This window comes from Ovis aries, chromosome 12 (assembly GCF_016772045.2).
Source record: "Ovis aries strain OAR_USU_Benz2616 breed Rambouillet chromosome 12, ARS-UI_Ramb_v3.0, whole genome shotgun sequence".
NCBI lineage: Eukaryota > Metazoa > Chordata > Mammalia > Artiodactyla > Bovidae > Ovis > Ovis aries.
Window position 1 is genome coordinate 18,190,112 of NC_056065.1, and position 27,377 is coordinate 18,217,488.

Here is a 27,377-nt window from a genome sequence, read left to right on the forward strand (position 1 = left end):
TTCTGTTCCTCTTTCCAGCTTCATACCAAAACAATAAAGAGAACTCTGATTCAGGAAAGTCATGGACAGACCAAGGTAAATAGGCTGGCCATCAATTATCATCATGTAAATTAGGCACTCGTGGGGAGCTGGGTTCACTTACTTAGGCAATCAGTTTACGATTCTTTAGGACTATAATTCTCAACCCTGGTTGTACATTAGAGTCACCTGGGGACCTTTTGAAATGCACTGATGCCTGGACCCACCCCAGAATTAGAACTACAGGGGGGATGGGCCTTGGCAACCGGAATGTTGTTAAAGTTCCCCAGGTGATTTTAATGTGCAGTCAGGGATGAGAACCACTGATTTAAGAAATCAGCACCTGAAAATCGAGCTTAAGTAGCATAGCAACATCCTTGTACCCTCTGGGGTGGTATTTCTCAAAAAAAAGAGGATGTAGACCATCTAAGCTGCTGGGTAAAAATGCAGATTTCTGGGAATCTCTACCCCCACCCCTGGGTATTTGCACCCTGAATGCACTCTTTAGGCAATCCTTTTGTACTATAAATCCTGAGTCTACTACCTTTAGGGTATTCAGTTTTGAGGTATTACTGAAAACTTTGGAAATGCTTGTAAAGCCACACAGCTTTTACCTGCTTCAACAATGCTACTTCCCAGATTGGTTACATGAGTCATTATGAGGTGACCATTTTGCCTCCCATATCTTCTGTAGCAAATGATTCTCCCCCTCTCAGTAAGAATCTCTTTCTCCAGATACTTTTTGACCCTCCTGCTTATCAGAATTTATCCATGCACTATTCTCTTGCCCAGAGGTCTATCACTGGTCATCAGGTCAAAGAATTAATATAGACGAGGTGAACTGGAGCAAAACCCTGCAGGGCCTCCTCCCATCCAAGTACCAAACCGAACAGTAAATGATTAGGACAACAGAGTCATGGACTCAGAGTCTGATGCATATTTCTGACTTGTTTTACAGATATTCTTACAGCAGTCCCGGGAAGAAGAAAGCTAACTGCGTGATGATCTGACTGGAGCCATGATATAAGCTACTCCATCTTGAGCAGTACTGAATCTGTGGCTAGTACAATTCCAAGAACTGGTCTCAAGGGAATGGCATTAACATTACTACTCTATATCTTTGTAGGTATCATAATAATTGCAGCTTGCTCTGTCTGTATGTGTAAGAGGGCAACGAAAACAGTCAGCAAAGAGATGCTCTAGACCCATGCTGACATCTTCCTCTCTGTCTGAGAATACAGTGCCCTGTATCAGCATGAAGAAATCACAGAAGATAGAACTTCACCCCTAATCCCACAGAAATGGACTGATGTTCTGACAAATGGGGATTTGTCAGCAGCTCTTTGCAGGAAAGCATCCTCAGCAGGAAGCCACTTTTCTTATTTCAGCAAAGGTATATTGTAACTAACTTTTAAAGCAAGCGCTTCCATGCTCTACTCCACTCCAGCCCAAACACATCTTTCAAATCTTTTGATCACTCAATATCTGGCCTGACTTGTTGGTTCCTTCCTTAGATCAAAGAAATAGAAATGAAGACTAAGTAATGAACAGATGACCAGGTCTCTCCCCTAGCTTCCCCTTCAGTAATCTCCTGAACAAACTGTGTGATCAGACTGTGTGAACAAGATAAGATCTAGAGGACGATCACAAGCCTGCTCACAGCAGGGGACAAAGACTCTGACCCTCTGTGTCAATTATTATCTGACATTAAAAGTTTTCATGACTGAACAGAATCTTCTGAGACAGTTATTTGGGGATGCTAAGTCTACCAGATTGCTGCCATTCTTGAAATAAGAGGGAAGGGGGCAGGGCACAACATTTAAAAGAATGACACTATGCTAGGACATGAAAAAAAAAACTGTTTAGAACCAGCAAGATCCAAGATGGCAGATTTAACTTCCAGTGGAACTTCAGTCTCATTAAATGCTCACTGTAACATGTCAGCAAGCTAAATGACACACCCACAGATGTCATGACGGATCCAAGACCGACCACAAAGGTTAAAAAGTGGGATTCCCAATTCCTGGAAAACCCCATCCCCTTCCCCAAAATAGCTAGAATATTCCCCCCCCCCACACTTATTTGCCTATGAAATTACTCAGCTCATAAAAATTAATCACATCATACTTCAGGGTCTCTCACTTTCTGAGATGGAGCACACTCTGTGGCGTATTTCTCTCTAAATAAATCTACTTCTTACCTGTCACTTTGTCTCTCACTGAATTCTTTCTGCAACGAGACAGACATTAAGAACCTGAGATCAGGCATGGTATCAGTTAAAAGACTGTGGATTCAGGTCTCAATCAGAGGTATACAACTACATTGTTAATTAAAGGCATCTTTCCTTTCTACTGACATTTGTGAGCATGTAATTGAGTTTGTAAGTGGCAAGTAGCAGGACCCCTCCATGTGATAACATAGGGAATACTGTCTTCTTCTTCCCACATAACTAAATTTTTGAAGCTGCCATCAATGATTTAACTCAAAACCAGGTATGAATACAATAATGGAAGACCATCTGAGACCCACTAGGCACATCAGGTGGATGGCCACCTACCCAACCATAGATCATCACCATGCTTCTGATGGAATAGGTTTCTATCTCTGGGCAGTTTCAAAGTTCTTTGTTTTCATCTCCTACAACTATACAGATTATTTCAAAACACAATCCTCTGTAGGAGGGTCAGTCAAATCACTGGCATGGTGGGTAAACTGATGATTTTAGGACAATAAAGGTGCTTTCTCAAAAGCAACTTGCAGAAAAGTAACCCTTAGGTTTGAAAACAATTCAAATTCATCTCAAAGACAAAATGTTCTCTGTTAAAGGGAAATCAATTCTTTTAGTACATTACTTCCTAAATGACTTCTGTAAGATAACTCAGGATCTATAAAGACTCAGCATTTGCACAGGCTAAATAAATCCAATATTTTAGTTCATTTATTTTGGCATTTAATCTATATTTTTCAAAATATTTCTTGTAAGAACTGGGTTTTAGGGCTGATAGGCTAGATTTCCCCCCCTGCTTTCTATATAGCATGAGATTAGCTAGTAAATACAAATTAGAAATCAAATGAAAATCAAATTAAATAATTTCATTTGGGTGAAGTGAATATGGAGGAGGACCATGACACAGGGCTGGTAGTAACAGTTACATAATAGCATAGCCTGAGGTTCTTAACTCATCTCTCCTCTGAAATGTGGGTCCCTTGGTACCTGGTTATTCTTAGCTCCTGGTGAGTGTATGACTGTTAGCATCATTGACACCATATTGAGCTCATACATTTTTTTCCTGTCCTTCCACTGACCCTACCCAGGACTGTACTGTGCAGTGAATCACTTCTCTGTCATCAAGGGCTTGTAGTTAATATATTGTTTAATAATCATTAGGACCAGGAGGCCTCTGTGCTCTGTTATTCTCCAAATCAGTTCTCACAAAACTAGTTCAGTTCAGTTTACTCAGTCATGTCTGACTGTTTGCAACCCCATGGACTGTAGTACACCAGGCTTCCCTGTCCATCACCAACTCCCAGAGCTTGCCCATACTCATATCCATTGAGTTGGCGATGCCATCCAACCATCTCATCCCCTGTTGTCCCCTTCTCCTCCTGCCTTCAATTTTCCCCAACATCAGGGTCTTTTCCAATGAGTCAGTTCTTCACATCAGGTGGCCAAAGTTTTGGAGTTTCAGCTTCATCAGTCCTTTCAATGAATATTCTAATAGGTAACAAAACTAGTTACCCATTCATAAACCCTGACTTAGAAATGCACATCCTGTTTCTCAGCACGTATCCCCTACGCTAGGTTAACTAGAATATTGTCCCATTGGTCCCTTCATGATACACAGTACAGCTGCCAAAGCTTCTGGGTCTTTGCCTGCCCAATCCTACCCTGTGAAAGTCACTGAGTCATGTCCAACTCTTTGTGACCCCATGGACTATACAGTCTATGGAATTCTCAGGCCAGAATACTGGAGTCGGTAGCCTTTCCCTTCTCCAGGGCATCTTCTGAACCCAGAGATCAAACCCAGGTCTCTCGAATTGCAGGCAGATTCTTTACCAGCTGAGCCACAAAGGAAGCCCAAGAATACAAAAGTGGGTAGCCTTTCCCTTCTCCAGGGGATCTTCCGAACCCAGGGATCGAACCCATGTCTCCTGCATTGCAGGCACATTCTTTACTAGCTGAGCCATAAGGGGAGCCTGAGAATATTGGGGTGGGTAGCCTATCCCTTCTCCTGTGGATATTCCTGACCCAGGAATTGAACCAGGTCTCCTGCATTGCAGGGGGATTCTTTACCAACTGAGCTATCAGGGAAGCCCGAACATGCCACGAGTGAGTGAGTGAGTGAGTGAGTGAAAGTCGCTCAGTCGTGTCCAACTCTTTGAGACCCCATGGACTATACAGTCCACGGAATTCTCCAGGCCAGAATGCTGGAGTGGGTAGCCTTTCCCTCCTCCAGGGGATCTTCCCAACCTGGGGATCGAACCCAGGTCTCCCGCCTTGCAGGCAGATTCTTTACCAGCTGAGCCTATAAATATAATAAGTTGATCCACTGAGTCTATGGAGAAGCTTGTTTCATTTTTTGGTCTCAAGACACCTTCTCAGTTCAGTGAGCACATTTCATTCCCTCCATCCTCCAACAGTGAGAAAACTGACAGAGATAAGGCACATGCTTGGGGTTTACCATTCCTTAGAAAATTCGGATAAGACTCTACAGATGATGCAGCCAATTACTTAACTCATTGAGACTTGATGCCAAAGAAGCTATAATCACAGGTTCACTCTTAGGATCCACGGATCACTTAGCTTTGTCAGAAGCGAGGCCAAATATCAGTATCTTATGCTGATGCCATCCAGTTCTCTTACAAAGGTGCAGTTTTATTCATAAAACTAGATAATTTTATTCATAAGACTAGATAGTTGACAGAAGAGTCTCTGATAACTTGACACCTTCCTGTAAAGATAATGATAAAGCACAAAGGGATGGCTACATAGGTTCTAGCTGTTTCTAAACAAATTCTGTTTCCAGCTGTGGCATCAATGTGTATTTTGTTCCTCCATGACATAAGTCACAATCCTTACCGTAAACCCTTGGGAACTGATGTGTTTTTAAATAACTGTTCTGTAAGTTTTGGAGTTAATAACATGCACACACTGTATATTTTGTAATGGCCCCAGAATGCTCTTGTAATAAAACATTATATTTCTGAGGTAAAATATATAAATATTCACTTTAAATTGGATAAATAAATGCTATAAATAGCTTCAGGTTTGTTTAGAATGGGTTTTGCTGCTAAATGAGTTGTGCCAAACCTAGATAAATACTTGTTTTAAAGAGATTTTTAGATTTGGGATTACAAACAAGGGGTTATGGATTTCTATCCGTGTACTTCTCCAAACCATTCAAAAATAAATTTATAGTCTCAATTCTTACTAACTTCACTGGGAAATTTGTCCCATACATTACTGGCCTAAAACATATTCCTTTCACACTTAAAATGTTACCTCTGGTCATTGTCCCTATTGATTTGCTCACCATATTCCTGGTGACTTTGTGGTTTTATTATTTCTGGTTATGGCAAGCTCTTGGCTTAGTTTCCTTAAGAGGCTCAGTTTCCTCTCTTAGAAAATTGTACTTGGTCTTCTGCCTGGCACATAGTGCTTGCATCATTCAGCAAGCTTCCTTTGAAACTGTAAGCAAGAGAAGCTGATTCTGACTTAAGCAAAAGGGAGTTTATTGGGAGCACAGTCAGCTCTCCTTATTCATGACTTCTGTATCCATGGATTCAAAAAAAAAAAAAAATTGACAAAAACTCCAAAAAATAAATCTTGAATTTGCCAGGTGCCTGCAGCTATTTACATAACGTTTATACTGTATTTACACCTATTTACGTGGCACTTCATTGTATTAGGTATTATAAATAATCTAGAGATGAATTAAATTGCAGAAGAGGCTGTGCATAGGTTATATGCAAATACTATGCCATTTTTTACAGATTTTGGTATCTGTAGGGTTCCTGGAGCCAAACCCACCCTCAGATACCAAGGGATGTGTAATTAAAAGAACAGTTGAAGAACCAGGCTTGGAAATGGCAAGGATAAGGAAAGCTTTTGGATTGAAATTAGAGATATTTTACCTTTGAAAATTCTGAGTCACTTTGCTGAAGATCAAGCCCCAGGCAAGTCTGAGGGGCTGAATATGACTCAGGTGCCCACCACTCGGCTACATGACAGCCTGACATGTTGATTGACACTGCCACCAAGCCCAAAGCCTGAGCAGAGGGAGGGAGTCACTCCCGCACAGGAACTGGGGCTGCTTGTTACAAGAAAACTGCAAATGCACTGTGACAGCAAACAAAACAAACCTAAGGGAAGTCTTCTATTGATTTCAAAATACCTTCAGAGTATTCTTAATTCCTGGCTTTTTGCTGCTGCTAAGTCGCTTCAGTCGTGTCCAACTCTGTGCGACTCCATAGATGGCAGCCCACCAGGCTCCCCCTGTCCCTGGGATTCTCCAGGCAAGAACACTGGAGTGGGTTGCCATTTCCTTCTCCAATGCATGAAAGTGAAAAGTGAAAGTCAAGTCACTCAGTCATGTCTGACCCTCAGCGACCCCATGGACTGCAGCCCACCAGGCTCTTCCGTCCATGGGACTCTTCAAGCAAGAGTACTGGAGTGGGGTGCCATTGCCCTCTCCACCTGGCTTTTTTGGGGTATGCAAAGTCCTCTTTTTTTTAGGCTGTGCTCTTACAAAACTTATTTCATCCTCATGCACAGATTAGTTGTTTCCTCCACACTTTTCTCAGCACAGGCGCTGGAGACACTTGCTCATTAGATTTTATTTTCTCTCTTTACAATTCATGAGTTATCTTCAAAGTGATCTTTTCACAAGGAGTATTTGTGGCGAAGGCAACACTGACAGAAGGAAGCTTAATGATAGAAACCACCTCATTAATAAGAAATGCTAATACTTCACCTGAAATCTACCTGGGAATAACAAGCATGTATCACATGGACCAAGAATCAAGTAAACGAAGAAGGCAAATGAATATTCCTTTTCCTCCCTCATTTACTGCTTAAGCTGTGTATACCTGTGGCGGATTCATGTTGATGTATGGCAAAACCAATACAATATTGCAAAGTAATTAACCTCCAATTAAAATTAATAAATTTATATTAAAAAAAGAATATTAGTAAACCCCTTAAGCCCCATGTTTCTTTAAGTGGCTTTTTAGACAGCAAGCAATTCTTCAAGTAGGCACTGATCTGTGGCCACCATCTGAGAATGAGTTGGTAACACCCACTTCTTACCTGGTATTCATACTCCGTAAAAGGCAGTAGTTGGACATCCTTAAAAGAGCTTGAGCTTCCATTATAGGCTAGCACCAGTTTTGACTTTTCAGGCTGAGTTGCTATTTGTCTTCTGTACAATTCATAATATAAAACTTTTCCATTTGGTTGGAGGGGTCCTGTCCACAGAAGGGAAACGGTGGGCTGGAACCCCCCTGGAGCCATCTGCACCTCTAGATGGGGAGGGGGTTGCTGCTGCGGTGCAACCTCCAGGGTCTCTGTGGACACCCAGTCACTGGACACACAGCCCAGCCTGGTGCAGGCTTGGATTCGAACTTCATACCTTCAGGACACAAGGCAGAAATGACCCATTATTGGCAAAATCTGTTTTAATGGGAAGACTCTTTAAAAGACCAAGTGTTTTCTGGTGGGGCTGGAGGGGAAGACAGATACCTATAATTATCCTTATCTATAATGAGCCCTTTTCAAAGTCAACAAAGTCATGTTTCTATGGAAGTTTTAGAGCATTTTCAAGCCTCTTGGCTTTCCAAACTAAAGCAAAGATCCTCATCTGTCTGGAAAGGGTGGCCACAATTCTTCCCTAAACAGGAATGCACAGAATCAATACACTTTCAAGATACTTTTCAGGAAAATTCTGGTACTCTGTGGAATTGCTTACTACAGGGAGGAAGAACACAGATCCGGGGAATTTGAATGCATTTTCAGCACCCCTGGGCTCCTCCTCCTTTTGCAGTTGGAGCTAAATGATTCCCCGGGAACAATCCCAGGTCAGGAAAGGACGTCATGGAGTAAAGGTCTCCGTGGTAATAAATCCCCTCACCTGATACCCAACATCTTAGAACAGGCTCTCTTACACCACACAGAGACCTTTCGGGGCCAAAGTTAACCCAGCTACACACCAGATTATCAATCACGGAGACACCTTATCACCATCTAGTTAAACTCAACCAATCAATTATGTTTTGCCTCAGAGCCGGTCTCCTGCCACTGGGAAAGCTCTATTTACATATCAGGGACTTTCCCCTTTCAACAAAAGGAGCTTTTGTTAGTGTTAAGTGCCTGAGGTTGCAAATAAGTGCTTTCCCCCTCTTTTCCATGCCCAGCGGATCTTATGACACCCCTAATTTCCCCTCAAGCCCCAGCCACCTTCCTTTCTCCCTTTATTTATTTTATTTTAGCTTCTGGCCATTCCCTCTTCTATTTCCTGCTTTACCTCCTCCAGACAATGCCCGCCTTCTGTTCACTTTCTTGCTCTTTCTGTTCCCCTCCCCTCTTCTTAATTACAGTTTTCTCTCCCTTTGGGGAATCTCTTGCTTCCCTTTTCTGCTCCCCCTCCCTTCCCCTCCTCCCATGCCCATCTCCACCATGATAGGCTGCCAGTTTACTGGTGAACAAATCACAGCTGGGAATAGTGCATCAGACTTCTAAGTGATTCTGAGAATCAGTTTTGATTTCTCACATATGGAATATTTGCTTTCTGGATTATTTGTGGGGATTAAAAAAGGCTGGGTCAGATTCTTTCTGCTTCTTAGTTCCTAGGATCCTTCTTCCTCCTGACCAGCTGGGGGTACCCCAAGGAGGACACACTAATTTGTAGTATTCAGTAAATGTTAATCTGCTGGGAAAACCCCGAATGATATAAATCCCAAATTCATATAGAAGTGATATTTTCCTTTTATTTTTGGTGTATGATTTGATGTTTTCACTGTTTACATCCTACATAAAATTATTATAAAATATTGGCAACATTCCCTGCACTGTTGATTACATCCATTTAGCTTCTTTATTTTATACCTAGTAGTTTACACCTCTCAATCCCCCTTTCATCTATCTTGCCCATCCCTTACCCCCCTCCTCATTGGAAACACTAGTTTCTTCTCTTGTTTCTGGTTTGTTACATTTGTTCACTTGTTTTTTCAGATTCCACATGTAAGTGAAATCATACAACATTTGTCTTCCTCTGTGTGCCTTATTTCAACTAAACGTAATACCCTCCAGGTCTACCCATATTACTGCAAATGACTACATTTTTCTGTTTATGGCTGAGTAATATTCCACTGATATTTTAAGTCATTTATGTCACTTACATCTTCAGTTACAGTGGACAGTCAAGGGACATCTCTCATTGTCTTAAATGCCTAAGTGTCTCAGAAAAATAAGATTTTCTTTTTTTTCAGGCTGGGTAAAGTACCCTTCTCACATCTGGAAATTTTTTTTCCCCCCTTAGAAATATATTTTAGTAAGAGTTTCAAAGGGGAGCAAATTGATATGATCTTTAAAATGCGCAGGTACCAGTCATGTAAAGAGGACGCCAGGATAAAATGTATAGTTCTGCAGCTAGCATGCACCCTTCTCATACCCTGCATCAGAGTAAGATAAAAGCCAGCTCACACAGCATGCGGATTAGCTACGGAAGATACCTGTGGAAGTTTTAATTACTGTTTAATATTTAATGTGACCCTAAATAATTGTCATGAGGAGATGCACAGGACTGCAAATGTTTCATTTCAACAGCACTATATATCAGAGATAATTGTAGGAGAGATCTAATCTGCATATCAGTAGATTATAATAATAGCTGAATTTTACGAATGGTAGTTGGAAATCAACACTTTTCCAGCCTTTAATTTTTTTAAGTGGTTCTGTTCATTTTACTAAATTTTAAGCATAAAATGTTTTTTATTACTTTTCTTGCTGGGGATTCATGTTACCTAAAATATGATGGGGAAAAAAGTCAAGCAATTCTTTAAGCTATGGGAAGAGTACCGGTGGCCAGATTCCTTTGTGTGGAAAGTAACACACAGCTGTGCTCATCAGAGAATCCAGAGGGGACCACTGACAAAACGTGAGCAGGCAAAGTGTCACTGTCCCAAGAAACTATGGGATCAGAGCTGAGGGGATCCTAAGGAGCTACAGAAATAGTCAGAGGAGCCTCATCATTCCTGGAAGATGTGTTGGATTCAATAAGGAGTGCTCTCTCCAGAACAAATTTTGGATCAGTCCAACCCTGGCTGGCAACAGCTCTCATTGCCTGCTACTTGTTTTATTGTTTAAAATAATACCTCCTTTTCCTCAGAGCCTAGGTCAGATAACCCCACTCGTGTTCTTAGAACTGCCCAGGGGCTGGCATGTTTCCAGGGGGGACCAGACTCAGGGAAGTGATGGCATCTCTCTGCTACTTGGTTCCATACATTGTGATGAATTGCAGACATTTCTAAACAGTTGACTCTCAAAATGTCACCTGCAAGACTTTTGCTCTCTAGAAGTTATGCAAGCAGCTTTGGGCTGAATAAGGATGTGGTTAGTCTACTTGGATGGTTAAATGGATGAGGGGTTGGGGGACATCACACATTTGCTCTTGGTCTTCATTGGAACTGACCAAGGGTTCATGTAATAGAAAGAGACAGTGGCTTGTTCTCAGTAAACCCGGGTTAGTTACTTACCTGTGAAATGGTTTCAACTGGTTTACCGTGAATGACTGTGGACCAAAGGAATTATGAGTTGTGTTTATGTGTATCATTTTTGTTTCTCTTTCAAACAGCTCCCGGATGAAGAGGGTATAGTTGACAATATGACCATTTGTCCTTACTGGAGGGTCCCAGGTCACTAAGATCTTCTGAGGGCCCTTGGCCAGCAATCTTGGAGGTTCCATCCCTGAAGGCGCTGAGGGGCTGGTTCGATCTTTGACAAGTGGACTCAAAACACCCCCTTGGCTGTTGTTGGCCATCACTGTATAGCCATACTCCACACCTGGGGTGAGAGTAAAGTCATGATACCGAGTTTCCAGGCCGGTGTACACAATTGTTCCATCCCTCCTCAGCTCATAGCTTCTGATCCGGCCATTTGGGATTCTGGGCAGTTTCCAGGTGATTTCTATGGATTCTGAGCCTGTAACTTGCAGTTTTGGAGGGTCCATGTTCTGTGGTGGGGCCTCCATTGTCCAGGCAGACTCTGGCACGCTTGCCGTGCAGCCTCCCTTGGTACACGCCACCAGGGAGAAATTATACTGCGTATAAGGCTGCAGGTGGGAAACCAACAGAGTCAGGTTCTGCCCAGCGGGATACTCTTTCCCATCCAACCTGAGTAAATACTGAGTGATCTCTCCATTCTGAATCGATGGCGGGGACCAAGATACATTTATCTGAGTGGCGCTGATGGTCCTCAGAGCTGGAGGGTGGACCCCTGCAGGGGCAGCCTCAAGGGTTGTGATGCTGGTGGTCGTGCTGGCAGAGCAGCCCCCACTGGTACAGGCTGTGACCCCATAGCTGTACGTGGAGAAAGGGAGCAGCTTCTCATCTGTGTAATTGAAAGTCACAGCATCAAAGCTGAAAGGATAGAGCACCCCATTTCTCTGCAGCCTGTAGGATTGGATGATGCCATTAGGCTGTTCTGGAGAGACCCAGGCAATCAGCACTTTGGGAGGATTCACAGATACCTGGGCTACTTCAGGTGGACAGAGGCCATCCGGAGGTGCCTGCCTGGTCCTCACCCCACTCCAAGAGCTGCAGGTGTGGCCAGCTGAGTTCCAAGCGTGGACTTTGTATTCACACTGCATCCATGGCTGCAGACCTGTGTCATTATATATAAATGTATTCCTCTCAGTATTAGACTCTATGAAAACAATTTTCTCATCAGCCTGGATTGTCTGATTCCCCCAAGCTTTTCCCTCGAAGCATCTGCGAATCACTTCATAGCGAATTATCTTTCCGTTGGGTTTAATGGGCTCCGACCAGCTCAGCTCAACACTGGTGGAGCCCACCGACTGGATGGTGGGAGCCGGCTGAGAGTGGGGGGCGGCTTCCTCCGTCCAGAGAGGCTGGGGTGCCGAGTGTGCACAGCCCGCCCTGGTGCAGGCCTCCAGGGTCAGGGTGTAGAGTGTGAAGGGGTCCAAGCGTCGGAAGAGAAACTGACGATTCAGGCCAGTGTACTCCAGGACGTCCTCACTGAAGACATTGTATGTCTGCAGGAAGATGGAAAATAAAGCATACGGTTTCTTGGTGTCATTATTTTGTGACTTTTAAATTCTTCTTTCTCCTATTCCTCATCTTGATGACCCTAACCCAGAAGAAGCATTCTGATATTAATTTGAGGAATGGGATCTTTGCTCTCCCTTTTTTAAGTTGGATGTCATGTAATCAGTCAGCTCAGTCGAGTCCGACTCTGTGTGTGTCACGTAAGCACATATCTAAAAGCTAAGAGTTACTGAACCCGATTCTTTGACTTAAAGAGTGCTCATGGGGTTTCCTCCTATTTTTATTTTTATTTTTAGAAGTGAGGATTAGTATTCCAGTTCACTATTTTATAAATATTAAGTGCTTCTGATTTCATCCTGAGTAGGCTAATAGGGCATATCCACATTGGTCTATCTCCTACAGTATTTATTGGAAAATGGATTATAATGCTTAATAATTGGTACTAGAGTGCCACGGCGGGAAATTTATCAATGTGTCTGTGTATAGGCACACATGTATGTGCCGAGGTCCACATATATGTTATACATGTGTATAAAAACATAGATATGAGGAGACAAGGAATGGAAAAAGCCACCCTATGTTCTTTCACCAGTTATGGAAAAATTGATGGCTGCTTTGGAGCAAAATATTCTTTTGTTCTGGGGAAAATTCATGACACAAATGCACAGCACGTTTCCAACATCTACTACTTATTGTTCTTTGGGGAAGAGGAGAAGCAACGTAACTTGTTGTAGATGTTCTTGAATGATGGTTTCCCACCCTTTCATACTTCAGTACATCTGATAGACAGGAGATACTCCTGTACATGGTTGTGACACTTTAATGGTGCATCTTAAAATGAGATGGGTACATATACAAGTCCCTTGGGAGGCATATCTTCCCACAGGTTGTTCCTATGGAAGCTTGACTTAGACTGGGTGGTTGATGTACTTTAACATTATTTAAGATTAAATAACCTAGACTTGGAAATCTTCTTGTTGGACTAGTGTATTTTGATGTGCTTTTCTTGTTGGGGTCTCAAGGCAAGATCACCCTCCTGAGGGAAGGGGTATAGAGTATTTTCTGGAGGGAATACAGATTACATAATCAATTTGAAAGCCTCAATGATTCTCTGTCCCCTCACATCCCATATTCACCTGGCCAATTTCTCAGTTCAGTTCAGTCATTCAGTTGTGTCCAACTCTTTGCAACCCCATGGACTGCAGCATGCCAGGCTTCCCTGTCCATCACCAGCTCTGAGAGTTTGCTCAGACTCATGTCCATTGAATTGGTGATGCCATCCAACCATCTCATCCTCTGTCGTCCCCTTCTCCTCCTGCCTTCAATCTTTCCCACCATCAGGGTCTTTTCAGTGAGTCAGTTCTTCGCATCAGGTGGCCAAAGTATTGGAGTTTCAGCTTTAGCATCAGTCCTTCCAATGAATATTCAGGACTGATTTCCTTTAGGATGCACTGGTTGGATCTGCTTGCAGTCCAGGGGACTCTCAAGAGTCTTCTCCAGCCCCGCAGTTCAAAAGCAGCAATTCTTCAGCACTCAGCTTTCTTTATGGTCCAACTCTTACAGCCATATATGACTACTGGAAAAACCATAGCTTTTACTAGACAGAACTTTGTTGGCAAAGTTATGTCTTTGCTTTTTAATATGCTGTCTAGGTTGGTCATAGCTTTTCTTCCAAGGAGCAAATGTCTTTTAATTTCATGGCTGCAGTCACCATCTGAAGCAAATTTCTAATTAATGCTAAATTCATTTTTCCCTCTCAAACTTAGCTTCCAACTGAGTTTGGACAAAAACAGTCAAATATATTGACTGGAGCCCTGCATATTCATTGGAAGGATTGGTGCTCAAGCTGAAGCTCCAATACTTTGCTCACCTGATGTGAAGAGCCATCTAACTGGAAAATACCATTATGCTGGGAAAGATTGAGGGCAGGAGGAGAAGGGGGCAACAGAGGATGAGATGGTTGGATGGCATCATCGATTCAATGGATGTGAGTTTGAGCAAACTCTGGGAGACAGTGAATGACAGGGAAGCCTGGTGTGCTGCAGTCCACGGGATGGCAAAGAAATGGACATGACTTAGTGACTGAATAACAACAATAACAACAAATTGACTGGTCTCATTTGGAACTTATTACTATAAGTTATTACTTATTATGTTAACTATTATTACTATAGTTATTACTATAACTTTTAAATAGATGATCACCAACTATAGAACCATATGCTTACTCTCTCATTTTCCAAAGTGATTATTTCATGTCTCTCCTTTCCCTACTAATGGGCAACCTCTCCTGTTGTTGACATGACCCCATGTTTGACTGAGGAAACTAGAGGCAGTCAGAAAGGAATGTTCTCCCATTATATATCATCACCACCATATGCATGTGAATCTAGACATACGCTATTTGCCTCCCTTCCTTTTGTTATGGATAAAGTATTTCTGCCCCCACAAAGACCACCTGGGCCCTGGATCCCATGCCCCTCTCCTTCATATAGATTTCATTCTCACAATTACTCTCATTATTTTTTGCATCACTGGTTTATCTCCCTCTACTGAGTTACTTCCATTAGCATTTAAATGTACTCTAGTATCTTTCATTGATTTTTGAAGAAAATTTCTTGACACCATAGTCCCCTGGCTCATGCTCCATTTCTCTGCTTTTCTTTCCATCTACACTTCTTTGAGGAGTTGCTATCCTATTTCCTCAAAACATCCGATCAGGTTTCCCATTTTACCACTTGATTTTCTTGTCAAGATCACAATGACCTCTTGGTTTCCAAATACAGGGTCATATCTCTGTCCTCTTTTACTTATCTCTCTATACCATTTGGCACATTTTCTCTTCCCTTTTGGAATATCCCACTCATCTATTTTTCCTCCCTCACTTGCCTTGCCAGATCCTCTCCTTTCTCTTGCCCTCCAAATTTTTGTTGACCTCCAAGTTTTTGTATTCCCCAGGGCTTGATTCCAGGCTCTCTTCATCTCCAGCTATAGTCTCTCCATAGCTGATCTGCTCTAGGACTTTGGGTTTGAACATTACCCATCTGCTCATGAATTCCAAATATATATATCTTCATGAAGCACTCATGAGAGAGTTCGAGACTTGTACCTCCACCTGCCTACTTGTCTCCCTAGACCTGCACATCTTCCAGCCTTACCTTTCTGGTTACGGACTCAAAACCAAAACCTGTAAGTCATTCAGAAATATTCCTTTTTCTTCACATGTCACATTTAGCCCATGAACAAATATCATCATCTCTACCTTCTCAATGCATTCCCAATCCACCCACATTTCTCTGCCTTCACAACTTCCACTGGGATTCAACCCACAGTCAATTCCACTCTGAATTCTTAACAGACTCCAAACAGCACTGGTCTTATAGCCCACTTTCTACCTAGGAGCCAGAGTGATTTTAAAAAATATAAATTTGATTGAGCTATTCTTTTGCCTAAACACTTCCATAATTTTTCACTGTACTCAGAATTCTAAGCTCCTGATCACAGACCACAAGGTTGTACACCATCCACTCCCTACTGATCCCCTGAGTCTCTTCTAGTATTCTATCCCCTCCCCCACCTCCCCCAGCCATTGTTTCAACCACACTGGCTTTCTTTCGCTGATGTGAAGACACCAAGTGCATCCCTGGCTTCAGGTCCTGCGTTTCCTGTTCTCACATCTTCACACGACTGCGTCTGTCTTATCATTCAGGGCTCAGCTCAAATGTCAACTCAGTTCAAATGATCATCCATTCTCAAGAATGAGTAGGAATTATTACATTATTCTGTTTAATTTGCTAGTTCTGTTCACCACTCTCTGAAGATCTCTGGTCTATCTGTGTACTAGCTTTTTGTTTGACACCCACATACACATACGTAAAGTCTATAACAGGAGGAACCGTGGCCGTCTTGTTCACTCTTGAATAATTGCCTGGCACTTAGTAGAAGCTCAATAAATATTTGGCAAAATGCAAATGCAGGTATAAGAAGGAGATATTTTTATTGTCAATCATTCTAGGAAAAGGCAGACGCTGGGACAGGAAGCAAATACTCATAATCAGGGGTGCCTTGATGGGTGTGAGAAAAGAAACTCTTCTTTCTGCTGGGAACCTTAGTGCTGTGGCTTGGATTGCAAAGCCATGGTTCCTAAGGCTCAGGCCTCCTGTCCCAGAGTTGGTGAAGTCTGGCTGTGTCACACACTGGGGGCTGGGAGAAAGCAGTTGCTAGTTGCCTGCAGTAGGCCTGGAGGTGGGCAGAGAAGCAGCCAGCACACCAGGCAGCGAGGCAGCCTTCAGGGAGGCCCATGAGAGCGGGCCTGGGCTGCGAGCTCTAGTTATGGCTCTAAGTCACTCCCGTAGGTAATTTCCTGCCGGCATCCTCCTCGTAGGGGTTTCAGGGAAGCTTTACTCAAAGGCAAAGCTGAGTCTCAGCTGTTCTCTATGGATTTCGTGGGGAAGTCTTTGCCACCTTGAGAGACAGTGGTCAAGGAGAGGCAGAGTGTCTATGAGAGGTGTAGCGGATGGAAATTCTGCAGCCCCAGCCTGTACAAGGCAGTTGGTGAGGGCCTGAGTAGTGGTCCAGGGCCAGAGAAGACTACGGGCTGAGGCAGTAATAAGTGGACAGCTGAGTTGCCACTACCACTGTGGAAGAAAATCGGAAGGGAGATGAGGCTGTTTCTCATGTGGGTGATGGTTCAAAGCATCCTAACTTGGGTAATAGTGGAAATGCAACCTCATTTGGGCTCACAGACTGGTGAAGCCTGGGTTATATGTGACATTAACAAGACTGCATCTCCTGGCCACACAGGGACATTGGGGACTTAGCAGACATGTGGGGCTTCCTGTTTCCTGCTGAGTGAGCTCCATTCAAAGTGCATATTAGAGAAAGCTTGAGCAAAGGGCTGGGCAGGACCATTCAGGACGTAGTAGGAACACAGTCATTTGGAGTTCAGTTCTGGTGTGACTTCCTAGCTTCAAATCCCAGTTTGATCATCGCAATGCTATTTAGCCTTGGACAATGATTTAGCTTTTATGTGCCTGGTGAGATTTAATGATACCTATCGCATAAGGCTGATGTGAGGATTAAATGAGATAATCCATGGAGAGTACTTAGCCAGTGTCGGGTTCACAGGAAGCATGACACATGTGAGCTAGTTTTCTCTGATCTATGATCAAGCGCCTGGAGGAGCTATTGGGAAGAATTAACCAGACTGTGAAGGGAGTGTTCCCGCAGTGACCTGATGGCATGTCAGGGCTCATCTATTTATCTGGAGAACACCAAACATGACCACATATCCAGGGTAGACTTTACCTTAATCACACCATTGGTTCTCGCAGGCTCTGACCACTGCAGCAGCAATGCCCGCCCATTCTCTTTCTGCTCCACTGTGAAGTTGCTCAGCCCACTGGGGGAAGATTCGAGGGTCTGAACCAGAGTCCAGGGGCTTGAAACTTCTCCGGCCTGGTTTGTGGCCACAACACCGACGTGATACGTGGTGAAGGGTTCCAAACCAAACAGGTGGGCTTGATAGCTGGTTCCCTGGAAGAAAATGAACAGGTTAGTCTCCTTTTGGAAAATTGCTACCAGTGGCTAGAAGGTCATTCTCTGGACAAGGTATCTCAACCCTGGCAGCACAAAGAGCACAGCAGAGCTTTGAATTATTAAGAAAACAATATGGTGTTTTCTTGTTGTTCACACGCTAAATGTATTACCTAATGTTGTGTGATTTCATACATACACATCTCGTAGCAGATAGGATCTTTGCTTTTCCAGAGCTTGCAACCCAAGGGATGTGATATATAATTACAACAATACAAAAATCTAAGATGTTTCAGGTCAGTGTCGCATCCAGATTATGATGGAAATCAGTGGTACCAAGGTGCAAGGCAGGGAATGGGATAATCTTAGGGGTCTAGAAATTGAACCACAGCAACCCTATTTCTCTCTCTTTAAACCCCAAAACTATCTGGTTATATAGAAAACTCTCCCCATCTCTCCAGTATCCTCTTTCATTCTCTTGGTATGCATATACATTTTACAAAGGCAATAAAATAAACACAAGAAAACAACCACCAATTGAACTATAAATGCACAAACATCCAGAGAGCAGTCTACTATTAATATCAGTGTGAAAATCTCATTTGTTAAAAACGTGCTAACTAAAACTATTAAATTTACCAAAAATAATTGTTAGCTAGGTTTTGAGTGTTTGGTTTTTGTTAATTTAAAATTAAAAAAAGAAGGATGGCACAATGAGTTATCCTCTGCTTGGAGACCAGCATATACCATATTTTGCTTAATTAAACTGCCAAGAATCCTAAGGTGCTGTTTCCTTAGGATTGGGCTGGATGGAAATACCTGCTTACAGACAGAAATTATGTCTGCAAGTGACCAGTAATGTGTGTATAGGTAAACACACACCCACAGACTCTTTCTGTTGTGTACCTATTGGGTGTGGATAATCGCAAGGTACTTTTTACTGGTTTAGTAGGATATTTACACTTAATGGTGCATGAGGTCAGCTTTGGTTTATTTGATGCTTAAATGTGACAGATAGTCTCCAATTGTCTTTTCTTGGTGGGCACAGGAGGAGGAACGTGAGATGAAGAAGAGGAAGTTATTTCTGAGAGTAGGTTCCAGAGAGAACCAAAGTCATGTGTATGGAAATTCTTTCTGAGGGCATCCAAATAACATTTTGAGTAGAATCTAGAATAATTCTGAAACAAATCCAACTGAACCACTTTTCCAAAAAAACCTGGTCAGACAAAACCAAAACACTGTAGAAATCATTTTTGACACCATTTCCCCACATCCTTGGTGATAAGTTTTGTAAGTTTGTATGAGTTAATGTTTATTATGTGTTGAACACAAGCAGAGGAAATATAATTTCCTTTACTTATCAAAAACTTGTAAAGTCAATTTTCCTGTTTCAATAAGGTCCTATTATGATATTACACGCTAACCTCTTGAAATCTTTTAATATTTAAACATTTGCTAAGCGACCAGACTCTGAAACAAATTTTACAGAAATACTAATTTCTCTTTTTTGAAATATTAAAAGTTAGATCATAAATATTTAAAACTTATTTCTCCAACAACATTGGATTGGCCTTTTGGATAAATATAGCACAGAACTAGAATGACCATAATGAATATTAAAGCTGAAGATGCTACAAGTCCCGATTACAAACATTCTTTTCTGATAAATGATTCCTTTTCTGTGGAAATAGGGCAAACATGGGCAAGATTAATAATGCAAAAAAGAACAATTCTTTGTTCAGAATATTCGGTAATAGATGCCAAAAAAGCATCAGCTCCAAAGCAAATAGTAATCACCTCTAACAGATTATATATATAAAAAAAGGTAGGCTGCTGGGGGACATTTAGAGATCCTTTTGTCATAAGAAACATGAAAAGCATGTGGGCTATAAAGCAAAAACATATGTATATTGTCAATAGCAGCACCTGCTCAATTACAGTTTATTTCAGAGCTGAGAATTCCATTCAGCCCCTAGATGGCAATACTATCAAACACTTTTGGTACCGAGAGTGCTCAATGATTAACAACCGACGTTCAGTCATCCAACACACTCCAGGCAACCATTTAAAAAATAACAAAACTGATTTCATTATAGATTCTTTTAATAAACATTTATAGCCAGATCCTTAAAAGCAGAAGTACTGAAAACGCTGCGGCCTCAAAACCTCCACTATCTAATGTGGAAATATGACCTGCAGGTCTTGAGCTGAAGTTTATGCATGCCTGACACAGAAATTTTTATAAGTAGACTCCTACAAAAGGTGATTACAGTGGTTGTTTTACTTAATTTGATCTCTATATCGTCTTAAAAAAATAGAAATAATCACATATCATAAACATAAAGGAAACATGAAGGAGAATTTTTATATCATAAATTTATACTGATGACAAACTCCTGTATTATGTTAACTTGTTATTTCCACAAAGGTACAATACACACACACATTCACACACACACACATGCTTTAAATAAACCTCAGTGGCAGCCACGCTTTTTGTCAGTACTTAGTAAAGTTTATATAAAAAATAAAGAAAACTTAAAAATGAAAGGACAATCCTTATAAATATATCCTGTGGTAATAACCAAATCTCAATACCAACAGACGTTTCAGGAAATCATTTATGTCATTCTTCCCTGAATGGATTTCTAACCTCAGAGTTCCCTAGTTTGGAATCTTACTATAAAATCTGGGCACTATAAAATCTCTGTAGGTTGGGTTGTGTCTTGCCTATTTATTTAGTTACTTGTGATTTTTCTTAAATTCAGAATATTTGCTTGAGCCCTGTGGATCTTACATGCTTGGGGTTCCTTTCCTTACTTTCGGAAAAGCCCTTATTAAAAACCATCTTCCTTCCTTCTTCTCCTCTGCTGCTCCTTTCCTCCTTCCCTCTGGAGATAATCTTAATTCAAGGCTCTTCCTTTTTTCTCTCCATTGTTGTCATTTTATTTCCCTTTCCAGTCCTACTGATTTTTTTTTTTTTTTTTTTGTTTCTTGTTTTTTTTTTAGATATACATGTTTTTGTTACTCCTGACCTCTGGGCTACCAACTTATACCTGCTGCCCTTTTGTTTTTGCCCCCGTCCATGTTTACATCCACATAATGTACCTATTTTTAAAAATTCTAGAAGTGTCTTAACCACTTCCATTAGGCAGCAGATGAAAAGAATGACTCAGTAAAGGAAAACAGAAATAATCTGTTCTCTGCAACTTAATACTTTCCATGAGACTTAACGCTTTTTGTTCTTAATCAAATAGGCATGAGAGTCAGCATCTGGATGGGTTTCCCTGATGGCTCAGCAGTAAAGAATCTGCCTGCCACTGCAGGAGAGGGGGTTCAATCCCTGGCTCAGAAAGATGCCCTGGAAAAGGAAATGGCAACCCACTGCAGTATTCGTGCCTGGCAAATCCCATGGACAGAGGAGCCTGGTGGGCTACAGTCCATGGGGCCACAGAGTAGGCAGATACGACTGAGCGACTAAGCAACAACAACAGCATCTGGGTACAAATCAGTGAGTCCTTTTATGAGACATAAGACAAGACTCTCTGGAACACTCTGCCAGTTGAGGTTCTGCGGGCAATTTGAACTACATTTTAACCTCTCAACTCTGCTCCTGGGGCACATGAAACTACTTGGAGTCTTTGCCAGCCTGACAATTTTACACCATCTCCTCTGATTATTTTTGATGACTTGAAGTGCCCCAAAGGTGGCCATGGGGTCAATAGGTTTATGTAGGTTGAAAATGATCAAAAATTACCATTGATCTGTAGCTGTCAATAAAAGGCTGCATGGGGAGACTCCCTGCACAAATGTTTAAACTGCATAAAGCAACCTAACTTAGTCATCTTTGAGTCTATTGATCTGATGATCCAGCAGTTTCCAGAGCCTTCCCTCTGGTCTTTAAGGTGCATTTTCATTGAACCCATTTTCCTTGGCCCTAAAGACTCTTTTTATTCTGCTCCTGGCAATGAACTAGAGCAGTGATGTCTGGGCACTGCTGTGCTCATCAAGTCTTATGTGTGCTTATTATATTCTGGAAAGGGTTAATCTTCCTGCTAAGTCTAAGTCACTTCAATCGTGTCTGACTCTTTGCAAACCTATAGGCTATAGCACACCAGACTCTTCTGTCCATGAGATTTTCCAGGCAAGAATACTGGAGTGGGTTGCCATGCCCTTCTCTAGGGGATCTTCCTGACCCAGGGATCGAACCTGTGTCTTTTACCTCCCCTGTGTTGGCAGGGTTCATTACCACTAGCACCACCTGGGAAGCCCAATCTTTCTGGTGACCTTAAACTTTATTCTCAGCCAATGAGGTTTCTTCTGCCTTTACCCCTTATCTTGGGCTCCTCATTTAAAGGGGTGACTTTTGGTTTATCAGTCTTTACCTGGTTGTAGGATATTTCCTTGCCTCCTTAATTCTCATGAATGTCAAGAGCCAGAGAATATATCATATCAAAAGTATGCTTTTTTTTTTTTTGTAGAGAGCTTCAGAGAAATCTAGATCTAAATATATTAACTTCTATAAGTATAAATATATTAACTTCAGCTGAACCACTTGGATACTGCTTCTCGGTTTTATCAAAAGTTATAGTTACGTTGTCATAATGATAAAATAAAGGAATGGTTATTGAGAAGCTTCTGGCTTAGTTACAACTGACGCATGAGAAATAGAAAAAGTTCTCATTTAGCATCACTTGAAATTCATGGCTTTGAGCAGAGTACATCCAATCAACTGGATGACTTGTATACAGTTTAGTGCATTAAAAAATCAACACAAGATATTTTTCTAGATCTCTGAAAGCCAGATAATTTGAGTTGTTATCAGTCTATATTTCTTTCCATTCATGAATTTAATTTTTGAGTTCTTCAAAAGCTCAGCAATATAATTTATATCTAGTACTTATTTTGTAAAAATCAAATCAGTCTTAATACAGAAATGATCTATCACCCATCACCAAATATCAACCTTGAATGCTTATTCATGGTTATCTAAGCATGGATTTCCAAGACTGCAAAACGTTAATACAGTAAGAAAATTTCCACTGATTTCACACATCCCCTGACATTATGGGTGCCATCTCTGCCTACAGATCTCTTGGTTGGTGGGATAAAGAAGACATTTTTTGATGACACATAAATACATGTAGAGTTGCTCCAGAATCTAAGATCAGCTCAGTTCAGTTCAGTCACTCAGTTGTGTCTGACTCTTTGTGACCCCATGGACTGCAGCATGCCAGGCTCCCCTGTCCATCACCAACTACCAGAGTTTGCTCAAACTCATGTCCATAGATTTGGTGATGCCATGCAACCATCTCATCCTCTGTCATCCCCTTCTCCTCCTGCCTTCAATCTTTCCCAGCATCAGAGTCTTTTCTAATGAGTCAGCTCTTTGCATCAGGTGGCCAAAGTACTGGAGTCTCAGCATCAGCATCAGTCCTTCTAATGAATATTCAGGATTGATCTCCTTTAGGATGGACTGGTTGGATCTCCTTGCAGTCCAAAGGACTCTCAAGACTCTTCTCCAACACCACAGTTCAAAAGCATCAATTCTTCAGCACTCAGCTTTCTTTATGGTTCAACTCTCACACCCATACATGACTACTGGAAAAACCAGAGCTTTGACCATACAAATCTTTGTTGACAAAGTAATGTCTCTCCTTTTTAATATGTTATTTAGGTTTGTCATAGCTTTTCTTCCAAGGAGCAGATAGACAGTATAAGAAAGGCAGAAGAAAATACCCTTTAGGTCATGGTCTACTGTCACGCACGTGAACAGTGTGTTTCTTAGGCAGCATTGCTTAGTGGCATGACAGAGGTCCTGAAACGGTCAGCGGAAACAGTTAGCATTGTGGGCCAGGAGCTGCTTTCAATTCTTTCAGTGCTTTGGGGCATCTGGTACAAGACTGCAAAGTGGTGTGGGGGATACAAGATGGATAGGACAGGCTTCTGATTCTTAGGAGCTTATAATCTAATAGAGCATATCAACAATGCATACAGATACACACAAATCAGAGTGTAGTAAATGCTATAACTGAGTGCCAGGAAAATCAGGGAATTATTGAGGGGATACTTCTAGTTGGGAAAGGAGGAGGTAAGCCATTAGGGAAAACCTCATTGGCATCTGATATAAGACGGGAAAGATGTAAAGTTTGAGTAGATGAAAATGTGTGTAGGATTGGAGGAAATAAAAGAAAAACTGCAGGATACGTTTGGGAAAGAGCTAAGAGTTGAATGAGCCAAAGAGTTGTGGAGATAGGGCAATAGTGGGGAGTAAGGCAGGGAAGAGGATGGTATGACTGGAAGGGATTGTGGAATGTCACCCTAAAGTTTTTGGACCATATTTCATAGGAAACAATCAGCAACGTGAGAGAAAATTTTAAGAAATAATTATAGTTATAAATAAGTAAAGAACTCCATCATTTGAAGGAATGATGGAAGAACTTGAAAATTTTACCCTGTTATAGTACAGGTCATGGTTAGTGGCTGGTAAAATAATAAATCTGTTTAGATGAAATAATTAATTTAATTATTATTCAGCCAAAATGTATAGATTTTTCATATGTAAAAGGTAGTAGAGTGCTTTCTTAGGAATTCGATTTTGCAGCAACATGGATGAACCTAGAGTTTATCATACTAAGTGAATTAAGTCAGCTAGGGAAAGACAAATACATTGCTTACATGTGGAATATTAAAAAATGATACAAATCAACTCATAAAAAAACATAGATAAACTTGCAGACATAGGAAATAAACTTATAGCTATTAAAGTGGAAAGGGGGGACCAGGGAGATAAATTAGGAGTCTGTGATTATCATATACAAACTACTATATATAAAATAAACAATAAGGGTAATTTAGGAGTTTGGATTAAAATATACATACTATATATACAAAACAGATACACACCAAGGACCTACTGTATAGCACAGAAAACTCTACTTAATATTTTCAATAACCTATAAGGGAAACGAATCTGAAAAGAACACACATACATCATATCTGAATCACTTTTCTGCACACCTGAAACTAACATGTTATAAATCAATACTTTAATGGAAAAAAAGAAAAAATAGATATGCTATAAATAGTAAACTTACAATTAGAAACTAAATAATGTTGACATAAAAATGCTCATCGTCACAGATAATATACATAAGCGACTATGGCAGATATACAAAGAGGTCGAAGCCATTATTCTTCAACTGTGTATGATAACGCCAAATATGTGCCTTGTTCAGCTCATAATCTTAAGAGACAAAGTTTCTGCTCCTATAAATTGAAACATGATAATCTTGGGAATAAGATTTTTTTTAATGTATTGAATGTTTGCTCCACTTCAAAATTTCAAATTACTCTTTACGCAGCGCTTGTAGTCCAGGTGGGGATTATGACAACTGGACTGAATTGAAGCCAATTATACTGTCTTGTGTTTTGACTTCCTGTCAGGATCGCATGTACCTGGGTCTGTGGTTTCTGTTGGTAGCAGGGACACATTTGTCTTGAACCATCCATACCCTTATACCCTGTACATATCAAACAGCTAGAATCAACTGGAAAAGTTTAGGGATACTGCTGATTACCACAAAGTAAAATGAAACTAATTCAAATGTATAAACAATAGGAATGAAAAGTGAAAAAGTTCCTCAGTCATGTCCAAGTATTTGGGACCCCATGAACTATACAGTCCATGGAATTCTCCAGGCAAGAATTCTGGAATGGGTAGCTGTTCCCTTCTCCAGGGAATCTTCCCAACCCAGGGATCAAACCCAGGTCTCCTGCATTGGAGGCAGATTCATTACCAGCTGAGCCACCAGGGAAGTCCAAGAATACTGGAGTGGGTACCCTATCCCTTTTCCAGGAATCTTCCCAATCCAGAAATCGAACCACGGTCTCCTGCATTGCTGGTGGATTCTTTATCAGCTGAGCTACTAGGGAATTCCTAGTTCTGGGTTCTAACTAATGTCAGAGGGTTCAACTGGAAAGATTTTAAGAAAGTATAAATGCATATCCTCCCATTAAGTAGTTGCTGACATGTATTGTCATATAATTGATTAGTCAGGAGTTTGTTATAAAAATTACAAATTTAAAATGTTTAGCTTAGAGTATTCATGTGTTAGTGCCATGTAGTATACTTTCCTGTCTTTACTTTCACAAATATTTATGTTCAGAGAAGAATGATATGTGAAAAACTAGGGGTGTGTGTGGTATTTCTTTTATCTCATTGAAGTACATCATTCATTTTGTAATGAGGGGCCAATGCAAAAATAACATTCAATTCACAGAAGTTTTCTTTATAGACAAATGGGCTCTATCAATTTAGCCTGTAAAGCAAAAGCTAGGGTTCTTACAAAGTGAACGATGATACCTCAGGTACCATAAAAACACTGAGAGAGGAAAAGAACAGTTTGAAATGGCTCATTTTTCAAAAGAGAAGAGGAAAAAATTTGTGATAATTAAATTTTAAAGTGGCAAATCAGTCACACTAAATATTAAAAAGCAGTTCTTCAGATCTATCAAAATTAAAAATGTGCATACTCAATGACCTGGCAATCTATTTTATAGTAAAAGGGTACTAAACTACATTGAACCAAATTTCATTCATTCCAGCCAGCCTTATATTTATTCAATCCTTGATTAAAAACATCTAGTGAAGGCTTCCCGTGTACTTGACACCCCCCTAAGCTCTGAGGACACAGCAGAAAACAAAAGAGATGAAACAGTACCCTCCTGAGTCTTATATTAAAATGAGAAAAAATGGGCCATCTATAAACAAAATGGAGAGACAGGGTCAAAAATTGTGGCAAATTATGAAGGGAATAAGTAGAGCGATGAACTAGTGTTTAGATTTAGGTGGTGGGGAGAGTGAGTCTTGGCTTAAGAAGGGTGGGTGAAAATCCTTGAAGACATTTCATTTAGAAATTTCTTTAGACTGCGGAAGAAACCATGTGAAGAACCAGGGGAGAAACTTTCAGGCAGAAGGATGAGCTTGGGAGTTTTGCTGACAGAGAAAAGCTAGTGTGAGTGTGGGTGTGAGTGAGAAGGAGAACAGCCCAAGGTACAGTCAAAATGATGAGCAGGTGCTAGACGGTGTGCATCTTTTAAGCCAAGAGTCAGAGCCTGATGCTAATTTCAATGGAAAATTATTGAAGGTCTTTTAGCAAGGGAGTGACACAATTTGATTTAGGTTTTAAAGAGATCATTCTTCCTTTAAAAAACTAAAAATAGAGTCATCATATGATACAGCAATCCCACTCGTATACATATATCTGGAGAAAACTCTCATTCAAAAAGCTACATGCACGGGAATGTTCCTTGCAGTACTATTCGTAAAGGCCGAGACATGGAAACCACCTAAATATCCATCAGTGAATGCGAGGATAAAGAAAATGAGGTACATATATACAATGGAATACTACACAGTCATAAAAGGAATTAAATAATGCTATTTGCTGCAGCATGAGTGGGCCTAGAGATTATCACAGTAAGTGAAGTAAGATAAAGACAAATATCATATATCGCTTATATGTGCAATCTAAAAAGTG

General features: G+C 41.0%; 1 protein-coding gene across 1 annotated transcript in view; it reads right to left on the minus strand.

Annotated features, from left to right (window-relative positions):
• USH2A (usherin) overlaps positions 1-27,377 on the minus strand; it is a 983,289-nt gene that overhangs the window by 74,536 nt on the left and 881,376 nt on the right. The window contains exons 63-65 of the mRNA XM_060396021.1: positions 17,608-17,835; positions 10,771-12,287; positions 7,328-7,649 (exon numbers count right to left, since the gene is read on the minus strand). Coding sequence (XP_060252004.1) covers positions 7,328-7,649; positions 10,771-12,287; positions 17,608-17,835 — 2,067 coding nt within the window. The remainder of the gene's footprint in view (positions 1-7,327; positions 7,650-10,770; positions 12,288-17,607; positions 17,836-27,377) is intronic.